The sequence below is a fragment of the Eleutherodactylus coqui genome, chromosome 5 (genome assembly GCF_035609145.1).
Source record: "Eleutherodactylus coqui strain aEleCoq1 chromosome 5, aEleCoq1.hap1, whole genome shotgun sequence".
Classification (NCBI taxonomy): domain Eukaryota; kingdom Metazoa; phylum Chordata; class Amphibia; order Anura; family Eleutherodactylidae; genus Eleutherodactylus; species Eleutherodactylus coqui.
The window spans coordinates 220,034,382-220,047,504 of record NC_089841.1 but is presented as its reverse complement, the minus strand read 5'-3'; the positions used below and the strand labels follow the sequence as shown (position 1 = coordinate 220,047,504).

At 46.1% G+C, this 13,123-nt stretch overlaps 1 protein-coding gene across 1 annotated transcript in view; it reads right to left on the bottom strand.

Annotated features, from left to right (window-relative positions):
* Positions 1 to 10,970, bottom strand: part of KDM4C (lysine demethylase 4C) — a 236,788-nt gene extending 225,818 nt beyond the window's left edge. The window contains exons 1-2 of the mRNA XM_066604256.1: positions 10,783 to 10,970; positions 1,573 to 1,622 (exon numbers count right to left, since the gene is read on the bottom strand). Of these exons, the coding sequence (XP_066460353.1) occupies positions 1,573 to 1,622; positions 10,783 to 10,868 (136 nt within the window). The 5' untranslated portion in view covers positions 10,869 to 10,970. The remainder of the gene's footprint in view (positions 1 to 1,572; positions 1,623 to 10,782) is intronic.
* Between the last annotated feature and the right edge of the window lie 2,153 nt (positions 10,971 to 13,123).

Below are 13,123 nucleotides of genomic sequence, written 5' to 3'. Positions count from 1 at the left end.
AGCAGAGAGGCTGGCAATATACAGTAAGAGAACCCCGACGGACGTCTTCCCAACATCAGAGCTGTACAGCCTTAAATCATAAGGTCTTCAGACACCAGATTGGAAAGGGTTAAATAAAATCTACAACAAATACAAAAAGTCTGCACACCCCTGTTAAAATGTCTGGTTTTAGTCATGTAAAAAAATCCAACAAAGATGAATCATTTTAGATTTTCACCTTCAGTAGGACCCATTATCTGTACAATTCCATTGAAAAACAAAACTGAAATATCTTAAAGTGGAAAAATTAAAAAATCTAATCTGTGGTTGCATTAATATGCACACCCTAAGACTAATACTTTACTGCTGTACCCCATGACTTTAGGATAGCATTCAGTCTTTCTGGATAGGGGTCTATCAGCATGGCACATCGTGACTTGGCAATCTTTGCCCACTCTTCCTTGAAAATGAATCTGAAATGATTCATTTTTGTTGGATTTGTTTTCACATGACGAAAACCTGGCATTTTAACAGGGGGGTGTAGACTTGTATATTCACTGTATATTACCAAAAAAAAACACTTTTTAATATAAATTTACCTATTTTTATAAAATGCTTTGTATTTTTATACATTCCCTTTCTTCTCTATATGAAGACTGCTTTTTTAAAAATAGCTACAAATTGGTGTCCGAAAGCCCACATATTGTGTCTTTCATAGGCCTCTCGCACACGGGCGGAAATTTCCGCAGAATTTCCGCCCTTGCACGCTGCCATGGGTTTGCATTAGATAATGCAATCCTATGCAGACGGCTACGATTTTACCGTGTGAAAGCTCGTGTGGTAAACAAATCGCCTCATGCTCTATTTCTGTGCGAGCCTCACAGAGGCCCACACAGAAACGTCACCGCTGACGCGCCGGCTCTGCTTTGCGCATGTGCGCCAGTCGGCAGGGCCTCTCCAGCATGTCACATACCACAGTACTGGCTCTAGCCAGTAGATGGCGCCATTGTATAATGGCAGACAGAGAAAGCCCCCTAGGAAATCCTGAATCAAATTAGATTGCAAAGGGTTAACACTGGGGCACAGGTCACATCTCACTGTGACAATTCTCGCAGCGGGATCTGACCCGGCCGTGTGCAGGCAGCCATAGAGATATTCAGTATTAGGGTATACCACAAGTACATCCAAACAGGCATACACACAAGACAATCTTGGGAGATTTTTCAGCTGTCGCCATTGGGGACGACAGCAGAGCGATTATGCTGCCAGGACCAGCGGTCACCATTATAAGGGGGCTCGCCCCCTTGTACAATTGGGTACAAATAAAACACAAGGTAACTGCTGAGGTGTCTTTTTTGATCTGGCAGTTGTGCCACAAGCAGGACAATAACATATCATGACTAAAACAGGTTTCACGATGCAACTGCAAATAACGTACATTTTTTTGTCATGGGGCGGCAAGACAACTTAATTGCAATAAAATAATCTACTACAATATAATCCTATTACAATGTAAACGTTGTACATGGCATAATCATACACATACTGTATACCCATTCCTGTGCAGGACATCATTAAACTTGAAGTGCTTACCTTGAGCCAGCCTCTCCAGTCTCTTCCCATGCTCTGGTGGTATAGAATACCTTTTGAAAGAAGAATGAACGAATTAGTAAGCCCAAACAATATTTCATGAAAAAGTACTGCTTAATGTTACATGCAAGTACAAACATCAAGTACTTAGCAGGTGACGCATGAAATGATTAAAGGGGTTGTCTCGCGGCAGCAAGTGGGTCTATACACTTCTGTATGGCCATATTAATGCACTTTGTAATGTACATTGTGCATTAAATATGAGCCATACAGAAGTTATTCACTTACCTGCTCCGTTGCTGGCGTCCTCGTCTCCATGGATCCGTCTAATTTCGCTGTCTGCTTGCTTTTTTAGACGCGCTTGCGCAGAAGGGTCGTCTTCTTCTGGTTCGTCCGGGCACGAGCGGCGTTCTGGCTCCGCCCCTTCTACGTGTCATCGCGTAGCTCCGCCCATCACGTGCGCCGATTCCAGCCAATCAGGAGGCTGGAATCGGCAATGGAACACACAGAGCCCATGGTGCACCATGGGAGAAGACCCGCGGTGCACCATGGGAGAAAACCGCAGTGCATCCTTGGGAAAAGAACCGGCGGCCATCTTTGGAAGAAGTTTTATAAGTTGCTGAAACACCAGAACTGTGAGTAGAAACCTGCTTTAAAAGCCGTTTACACTGCTGCATAGTAATGTATGCTTAAGAAGGGGGACTGGGCAATAAAATCACTGTGGCCTTGAGACAACCCCTTTAAGTCATTAGTAATGTGAACATACTGAAACTATTTTATAATAAGGGATTGACCAATACTAATCAGTTAAAGCAAGGGAAGCTGATTGGCGATTATCAGCCATTCTGTATTATTGATTATAGATAGCCACAGAACACTATAGAACATTCACTGGTATAAAAAAGTTCAAAATAGAATGTCAACTGAAAATATACAATTAATGTTTTGGTGACCAGAAAGTAGAAGTGTCCCCCTTTGACTGAACCTCATTACCAATTTTGAGTAAAAACGGGAATTTTTTCTTACCGATAATTCCCTTTCTGGAAGACATCATGACAGCATACGCTGGAGGTTGCTCACCTGCTGACCTGAAGGGACAGGAAAAGGCAGAGCATAAAAAGCACCTCCCCTCCACCAACACCAGTGCGTTCCAAATGACCACAGTGACCAGCTATTTAACCGGAAGGTGTGTTTTTATTGACATCACACACCTCAGAAAACAAAGTTAAGCATACACATTACCTCATGTGTTGGACAAACTAGGGTAACCATGTTGGTAAGGGGGGGAAAAAAGCCCGTATGCTGTCATGATGTCTTCCAGAAAGGGAATTATCGGTAAGAAAAAATTCCCGTTTTCCCCATGACATCATGACAGCATACGCTGGAGGAATACCAAATAAGTGGCATGGGCTTTTTAGGGAGGGATTACGGCTTGGAGCACCTTCCTACCGAAGGATGCGTCCTGACTATATTTAAAGTCCAGCCTATAATGTTTGATGAAAGTATGGCCTGAAGTCCATGTGGCTGCGTTACAGATTTGCTCAATTGACGCGTGCGCTCTCTCCGCCCAAGAGGATGCCACCGCTCTCGTTGAGTGGGCCTTCAATCCTTCTGGAGGGGGGATGCCCTTGGCCTTGTAAGCCTCCTGGATGGCTCTCCTGAGCCACCTGGCGATCGCGTCTTTAGAAGCGGCCTTTCCTTTGGCCTGCCCCTGAAATTGAACGAAAAGTTGGTCAGACTTCCTGAAACTTTCTGTTGCCTCAAGGTACGCTAGTACCGCTCTTTTGACGTCTATATTATGGAGCTTTTGTTCTTTTGCATTTTTGAAATTTTGGCAAAAGGCTGGGATAACTATTGGTTGGCCCCTGTGGAAATCTGACAATACTTTAGGCTGGAAGGATGGGTCTAAAGAAAAAACTATTTTGTCCGGGTGGATAGTCATATATGGGGCCCTTCGTGAGAGGGCCTGGATTTCCCCCACGCGTCTGGCTGACGTGACTGCCACAAGCAGGGCTACCTTGTATGTCAGCCAGGCGATGGATAGATCCGTAATCGGTTCGAATGGGGGGTCGCATAAGGCCTGAAGGACTATGGTTAGATCCCAGGGTGGTGCCGTGGCCCGTGTGAATGGATGTAATCTGCTCGCCCCTCTAAGGAATCTCCTAATCCACCTGTGCTCCGCCAGCGCGAGATCGAAGAATGCCCCCAAGGCCGCAATTTGGACTTTGAGTGTATTCGGACTCAAACCTTTATCCAGGCCCGCCTGGAGAAAATCTAAGATTTTCCGGACGTCTGGCTGATCCAGCTGCTGGATGTCCTGGCCTAACCACTCCGAAAATTTTCTCCAGACTTTGGAGTAGATTTTGTGTGTCGAGGGTTTAAGGCTCTCGCTAATGGTGGAAATAACATTAGGGGAAAGACCCTTCCCTAGGAACTTTACCCGCTCAAGCTCCAGGCCGTAAGCCTGAACTTGTAAACTTCCGGGTAAAGAAGAGGGCCCTGCGACAGTAGGTCCGGTCTTGTTGGAAGGTGGAAGGGCTCTCCCACTGACAGGGATCTCAGGAGGGGGAACCACGGTCTTTTGGGCCAATGTGGTGCTACAAAAATTACTGTTAGGGTTGACTGCAGTAATTTCCTTAGCAGAAGCGGGATTAGTGGTAGAGGGGGGAAGGCATACGCTAGGTCCCAATCCCAGGGGTGAGAGAGAGCGTCCGTGCCCAAGGCCTGTTTCTCTGCGCCTCTGGAAAAGAAAAGCCGGCATTTGGTGTTTGCGCTTGACGCAAAGAGGTCTACTTCTGGTACCCCCCACTTCTCCACAAGAAGGCTGAACACCTCTGGATGGAGTTCCCACTCTCCTGGGTCCACTTTCCTTCTGCTTAAAAAGTCCGCTGTTGAGTTCTCGGCTCCTCTTATATGAAAGGCCGATAGGGACTTTGTTGTGCCTTCCGCCCATTGAAGGATCCGCCCCGCCAGTCGTTGTAGTGGAGGATTCCTGGTGGTACCCTGGTGGCGAATGAGTGATACTGTTGTCATATTGTCTGAGAAGATCCTCACATGTTTCGCCACTAACCGCGTTTGCAGGCTACGCAGGGATTTCCATACAGCTTTAAGCTCCCTAAAGTTCGATGAGCTAGCTTTCTCGTGAACGTCCCAGGCCCCCTGTACATAACCGCCTTCAAAGTGGGCCCCCCACCCTTTGGCGCTGGCATCGGTCGTGATTATTACGGCCGGGTCCAAATTCCAATCGGATGCCTGAGACAGGTTGTCCGACGACACCCACCAACGGAGTGAAGCTCTGGCTTCTGCAGGAATGGGGATTGTCTGATCAAGCGAAGCCTGCAGCTTGTCCCAATTCTGGAGAATTAGTGACTGGAGTCCGCGACTGTGGAACTGGGCCCAGGGGACCACGCCGATGCACGAAGTCATTAGTCCCAGGATCCGCATTGCGTCTCTTATCGTTACCCTATGCTTTTTATAGAGGTTGGAACATTCCTCTATAATAAGATGTTTTCTTAGGGGAGGAAGGGACGAATTTTGTAGCCTGGAATCCAGAATGACACCCAGGAATTTCTTCCTGGTTTCTGGCTCCATGTTGGATTTAGACTCGTTAACAATCCAGCCAAGCTCCCTAAATAATTGCAATGTGGACTCCAAGTGTGATCTCAGAGTAGACGGGGAATCTGCCACCAACAGGAAGTCGTCTAGGTAGGGGATGATCATGACACCCTGATTTCGTAAGAAGGCCACCATTTCTATCACGACTTTGGAAAAAATTCGCGGAGCCGAGGAGATTCCAAATGGTAGGCAGACGAACTGGAAGTGGCGGATTTCCCCCTCCACCCTCAGCGCAAACCTCAGGAACTTCTGTGAGTTGGCGTAAATAGGGATATGAAAATAGGCATCCTTAAGGTCTATTGTAGCCATTACGTTATCCCTGGCAATTAGAGGAGTTGCAGTTCTAATGGTTTCCATTTTGAATTTCCTATATTCAATGAATTTATTCAGTTGTTTTAGATTGATAATGGTGCGGTGGGAGCCGTCTGGTTTGGGAACCAGAAAGAGGGGGGAATAGAAACCTTTTCCCTGTTCCTTCTTAGGGACCGGGATAACCGCGCCGAGACCCTGCAGGTTCCGTACGCCCTCCAACAGAGCCTGTTCTAGGCCTGGAGACTGGGTTGGGGTTATTATAAACCTGTCCGGGGGGCGGGATAGTAGCTCGATCCTGTACCCCTCCGCCACTAGGTGCAGTACCCACTCGTTAGTTGTGATATTACGCCAGCTATGGGAACGGCGAGCCAGTCTACCCCCTACCGGGCCCGAAAGTATGGGCTGAGGGACAAAAGTTAAAGTCTTACCCCTTCCGCCCTTTGGATAAGACCATCTTCCGGTCTTCCCCTTCCCGGCGTACGTAGACGAGGGATGAGGGGTGAAGGGTCTCTTGGGTGGTCTGGTGGCAGGCAGTCCGTGACTCTTGTCGGCTGCTTTCTCCAGCAGGCGATCCAGGTCTGGTCCGAATATACGCCCGCCCCGGAACGGTAGGGTACATAGCCTATTCTTGGACGCTGCGTCCCCTGACCACTCTTTCACCCACACTGCCCTTCTGGCGGTGTTCGATAAGGCTGCCATGCGGGCTCCGAGGCGGACTGTTTCCATCGAAGCATCCGCCAGGAACCCTGTTGCCATTCGCAGCAGAGGGATGCCACTTGCGAACTCCTCCCTAGGGGCTTTTTGGTCGACTAGGGCTGCGAATTGGTCCAACCAGATTGCCATGGAACGAGCCACGGAAGTGGCCGCGATGTTAGCTTTCATGATGAGACCGGAGGTAGACCAGGCTTTACGCATGGCTGTGTCCACCTTATGGTCCAACGGGTCCTTTAAGTGGGACGTATCCTCAAAGGGCAACCCGGACTTTCTGGATACCATGGCAATTGCAGTATCAACTTTAGGTATCTCGTCCAAAAAGGACACTTCATCTCCCGGAAATAACAGGCGTTCTTTAAATTCCCTGGGGATTAGCGGAGCCTGATCCGCGCTCTCCCACTCATTTAGGATCAGCTGCTTGAGTGTGGCGTTTACGGGGAATGAAGATTTTTGTTGTGGGAGTAACCCCGCGAACATATCCTCCTGGACTGTGCGGGGTTGCTGCACGTCTTCCTCCACCTGCATGGTCCTGCGTACCGCTTTTAGCAGTTGATCCATGTCTGCGGTAGAGAAAAGATATTTCTTGTCCTCCTGCGTCACTTCCCCGTCAAAATCCACGTTTTCCGCTATGTCGGAGTCAGACTCAGACACCGCCGGAACCGACCTGCGTCTAACCCCGGAAGGCCCAGGTTGGAGGTCCGAGAGAGAGGACTGCACTTCTTCTCGGACAACTGACCGAATTTCGGCCATAAGGGAAGTTTTTTCCTCCTGCAAAATTTTTGCGGAGCAGGTAGCGCATAGCGTTTTTGTGCAGGAGTCGTCAAGTTTGGTTAGACATACTGGACATTTTTTACTCCTTCGTCTAACCTCCCTCGGTTTTTGAGTATCCCTGTCCTGTAAGACAAGGGAAACTCTGTTAGTCGGGAAGTGTATGTAGTGCAGGTGTAGGTTGGTCCACAGGACCACTTACAGTTAGGAGGGTCTCTGGGTCCTCTCTGGTCGACATCTTGCGCCTTGCCGGAACGTTTCCTGTGCTTAGGATCGTTCCTTAGCGTGGAGAAACACCACCAGCTGATGCAGGGGCAGCAGATTTTGAATTTGGCGCCGGCCCCGCCAGGCCACGCCCCCTTTGCGGAGCGTCAGACGTCACCGCGCTGTATCCGCCGAAACCACGCCCCCTGGAGCGCTCCTGTCGGCCCTGGACCCGGAGATGGCGGCCGCCGCCGAAGTGACGGCCGCAGTGGTGCCGGCAGCCCGTGCTTGGACCCCGGCCCACCGGGGATGGCGGCCGCCGCCCGAAATGACGGCCGCAGTGGTGCCGGCAGCCCTTACTTGGACTCCGGCCCACGCAGTCCCCGGAAAGCTCCCAGATGGGGTCCTTCCCACTGGGTTTGCCGGGGCTGCCCGAGGAATCACGCCGCCGCTTCGCCGGTAAGTCCTCCTCCGGCATGGGACAGCGTTGCTGGAGCTCTGCCGTTGCTGTCCTGAAGGGACAGGAAAAACACTGGTGTTGGTGGAGGGGAGGTGCTTTTTATGCTCTGCCTTTTCCTGTCCCTTCAGGTCAGCAGGTGAGCAACCTCCAGCGTATGCTGTCATGATGTCATGGGGAAAACAGGAATATATAAATAAGCAGCATTCCAGAATTTAAGACTAAAATGATATACTTTAGGAAGAAGTCTACATCGTATCACTGCTACAAAACCAACACCAAGTTCCATTTCCGGTCCTCCTTCAGCATTCCTGCTACATGATGTAAATAAGCCCTTGTACTCGCGCATTCCGTCACACAGATAGTTAGACAGACCTAGCAGCAGTGTCACATTGCAGAATGTGTTCCCTCAGCAGGCAGGATGCACAGCGCTATGCAGAGCCATTCCAAAATAATGTTACCCTTGAATACAATCACAGAAATGTTTTCCCAAGTGTGTGTACATCAGTAGAATTTTTCAGATGGGAAATCAATAAATTGAACATACTGTAGATGGAGAGTGCCGTCCAAATGAGGAAGCACCTAAAATGATTTGTCCGTCCTTTACATTACAGATGGAGAGAAAAAAAAAACGCCACATGAGGGACCGTTCTAAATGCGGGAATGCTCTGCAGAGTTAAATAAATGGAAAGGCAAAAGCTTAAAGAAAAAAAAAAAAGGGACTCGGTCATCTCCTATGAGCCTAAACAACTTCAGTAATGGGCTCATAAAAGATGCAGCGCTGAGTCTGGGGATGCCTCTCCTACTTAACTTCCATGCATCCCGCAGACTACTTATGCACGTGAACCTAATGAGGACTAGAGCGCTCATCAGGACTGCATACCTAAGTAGTCCTAGGGATGCTTGGAGCAGTGAGAGAATGGTGTGCATAGGAGGCATCCCCAGACTCCGCTCTGCATCTCCTACGAGCCCATTACTGGAGTTCACGGGAGACACAATGCCGAGGAGTCAAAGAGTCAATGTCAAACATCGCTGCATGTCAAGGATGGGTTAAATGGAGTGACGATTCCCTAACAGATTAGAAAACGTTTAATGATCTGATCAATATATCTCTACACAGACTGTTTTACAGAAGAAATATTGTTCAGCAGTGTCAAAAAATAAAACAGACCCCCGAAAACAATCCTCAGTAAAAACCTGTTAAGGAGTATTTTCAAAATCTGTGGAGAACCAGACATGCAATCTAGTGAAAACAGCCCCCCTTCCACAAATACTTCAAGTCAGAACTAAACAAACTGCAATTTAAAAATGCTATTTTAACCACTTTGTGACCGCCGATACGCATTCTGACGGCCTGTATCAGCGGCCTCTGCATGAAGAGAAATCGTGGGGCAATCTCTCTTCATACACCACGGGCGCCAGCTGCTTCTTACGGCTGACACCCGGCGGTAACAGCCCCGATGCTATGGCATTACATCATACAGCAGGAGCGATCAAAAAAAAAATAAGTAAAAACCATAAAGTTTTACTAAAAAGAAAAAATATATTTATTTATAAGAAAACAATTGACAAAAATGTAGTGCCTTTGAAAAAAAAATAAAACATAGTAGTAGGAACAAAAGAAAAACTAAGTTCATAAGTAATTGTACTGACCCATAGAAATAGTTATGTCATTTTTGTGGCAGCTTGTGCACCGAAGATGCACCGAAATATGGCGGAATTTCGGTTTGTTTTTTTCATTTTAATCCACTTGGATTTTTTTTTTTTTTTTAAGTTTTTCCGTACATTATATGGTACATTAAATAGTACCATCGAAAAATACAACTTAACCCACAAAAAACAAGCCCTCGTACAGAGACTATGATGGATAAATAAAGCAGTTTCGATTTTTTTAAAAAGGCGCGCGGGGGGGTGGGGGCTGGGAGCTTGGTCACTAAGGGGTTAATAGTTCCCAAATAAGGACGACCTTTAAATGCATTACTTTGAGCGAAACCAAACAATAACATGTCACCGTTTACCTTCACCCCCAGTAGGATTCAGATAGCCCAGTATAATTGTGTCCTCTAAAGTGCTGGATTATCCAAAAGGTACTAACTACTGGTCAGAATTTACGTGTAGGGCGACCCTGTGGCATCCCCATAACTGCTGCAGGCTGGAGACTGCCGAGGCCAGTGACTGGTCACTTAAGGCCCATTTACACGGAGCGATGATCGCTCAAAGATCACTCAAACAGTTTGATTGACAGCTTTGAGCGATCATTTTGCATAAACTATTAAGTAGCTACTCAGCTACTTAATAGGAATCTAGTGTGCAAATGAAGCCTTAGCTGAATGCAGTTAATAGCCCAAGGCTCTTATCTGCTTTCAGCTTCTTTGTTCGATAGGAAACAATGCTATCAGCACTCTCCGTAGAGAACTGCTGATAAGGCTGAAGGACGATTTTTAGGTTGGCCTGAATTTAATGATCAGCTAGCAGTGCCCAAAAAGTACAAGATGGCGACGCGTTTGGACGCAACAATGATCGTCCAAACAATCGCTTTTTACCGATTTTTGAACGATCACCGCTCCGTGTAAATGGGCCTTAACATGTACGGCACATCACTACAGGAAAATTAAGACCAGCGTCCGTACTGGAGCAGACATTAGGGCTTGTTTGTTTTTGTTTAACATTTCCTGCTCCCAGTTTAATTTTTTTAAACTCCCGGACAACCCATATAAAAAGGAAGTCCAGTCTGCCACACAAGCCTGGGATTTCTGCTGTGGATTTGCATTCACAGATGCCGCAAATCCACAAACCGATTTGGTTCAATTCAACGGGGCTTATCTATATAAAGGCCATTCCAACGCAGGATCCACGTCAACAAGTGACATCACTCCACCCTTAACCTAACAATTCGAGATTTCAAATTGATGATTATACAGCAATGATTCCCATTCAGAAGAATGAGATGAGGGTTTCCGATTTCATATGGACATCAATTTCTGCAGCGAACACAGTCTTGCATTTCGATCCCAAGGTCCGTGCGGATTAACCCGATATTACATCGTTATAAGAGTTGAAGCACTACGTTTCTGATAGAGCGCTCCCTATTTCCTGTGCAGACTATACACGCAAAAACACTCAATTAAAACCTAGGATCTTACCATGACTTGGGTTCACCAAAGTGGAGGTAGTTTATGCTGTAAAGATCCATGTCTTCAGTATGCCAGGCAAACGTAGTTTTCCACATTCCAAAATAGAGATAAGGTGTATTGACACCCTCAATCGAAATCCCACATTCTTCTCCGACAACATCGAGAATGGTGTTCAGGCGTGAAATATTCCACTCATTGATGTCCTGTGGTAAAGACAATAAAGAAAGATGAGAAGATATACTTCCAGTACCCCGCTTCTTGGGGTGCAATGACACATCGAGTCTTCAAACCAGAGTTTCAATTGGCTTTGTCTGACCTTCTTTGCCTACTTATAAAATGACCTCCCATTTAAAACTGTAACAACCAAGTTCACATAGTTCTATGTAATACTTCCACACTATAAGGGCTTGCCCACAAGGAGGATCCAGCACCAAAACAGTGCCCCATTCATTTTATTAGGAATCCACTTCGCAATATTTTCAACAAAGAAGAAGTGGCAGCATCCGTTGAGGGTTTTAAAGTAAAATCAGCAACTTTATTACTCCATATTCAAAGCGGTACAGGCAACGTTTCGACTACAGTTGGTCTTTGTCAAGCCTTCGCCATGTTAGTGACAACAATTATTCCGGCATGGATTTGAAACTCACATTGTGGGGGAGAAAAAAAAAAAAAAAAAAAGACCCACTGACATGTCACTTCTTAACACAAAACCCACACAAAAAAATTCCAAACGTCAATTTTGCCCATTCCGAAGGGCTATATTCATGTTCGAAACCACAGCAAAATACACGGCAGAATATTACCTAGCACGCTCGGTCCAGGTCCCTCGCGCTGCTCTATAGAGGGTCAGCATGGTTCCTGCAGTCCTCAGGATGTGGAAGTCACTTACAGGATTCTTACATTTGTAACATCAATTACAGGATTCATAAGTCCCACCTCCAGGAAGGGATGGCTTTGATTGGTTTATCCAGTGCTGCATTAAATGGCTGAGCAGCAGTCAAAGAACCAATCACAGCCATCGCTCCCTGGAGGTGGGATTTATGAATCCCGTTATCAGGAAGTGATGTTGTATGAGCCGCCAATCACAGCCATCGCTTCCTGGAGGTGGGATTTATGAATCTCGTTACCAGGAAGTGATGTTGTATGAGCCGCCAAGGACTGCAGGAAGTGTGTCGGAGCTGTGGAGAGCAGCGGGAAAGACCTGGACTGAGCCTGCTAGGTAAGCATAAGACCTCCTTGAAAATAAGATCACTGCCTCTTTTGGGGCAAAAATTAATATAAGACAGTCTTATTTTGGGGGAAACACGGTAACCACTGAGCCACATTCATTGAAGAATCCCCACCTTCTTTAAAATACTAACAAAACAGATGTTTCACAGAGGCTTTACATTTCACTTCAGGTTTCTGATTTTAAATAACACTGGATAAGTTGAGGGGAAAAAAACCCTAGTGTGAACAGAGTCCTATGTTTATGCATGGGTTTTCTCCAACTTACAAAAGAGGGTTAAAAAAAAAAAAAAAAGTCTGATCATAAACATGGCTAACTATTTTTTCCCCTCAGATCTGCAATATAGATCAAAGCCTACACAAACTTTTTTGTAGCACTGATTGATTTTAACTATTGCGTTATAGCTGCAGTCCTCAACTCCGTATATTCCTTTGGACTGCAACGGCAGCACTTCAAAGAGTTTCAATGTTGTCCTAGCCAAAAGCCAAGTGCAATACAGTAAAGAGTGAAAACCCGTTGTAGTCATTCCTCCTTCCAGACATTTATCTATAACGAAATCCTATCTACTGATATCAGATAATATCACTAAAGGCCTCACCGATTTTGCTTCTGCAATTACGCATTTCATTTTCAACATAGTTTTGGGTACAGAAACAAGCCTGACCTTAAAATAGTCTTATTACAGAAGCATTTTTAAATATAACTTTTGCTAAAAACTCTTCCATTGATCACTTTTTGGTAAACATTTGAATAAAATGAATGGTTAATTTCCAAGTAAATAAGACATCTTCTAAAAGTAGGGGGCGGGGGGTGCATAAAAGGGAAAGAACATAAGGTCTTGACTGTACTTCTAAAAAGGAAGAAAGTTGTTTTTTTTTGTAGTGGGAACACAGATATGAAAGTTTTTTTAATGATCCAGCCCTTGATGCAGAGATGAATAATCGTGGTTCATAGGTTTCTAAGAAACAGAAAAGCTGACAACTATGTTTCCATAGCGAAAGATATGTTGGAGAACTACTAAGATTCTTTGGTGCCGAAGGCCACTCAAAATGCAGCTTCTACATGCTACAATATTTCTTTAGGCCCTTTTAGACACAACGCTCAAAACCATCTTTTGAGTGA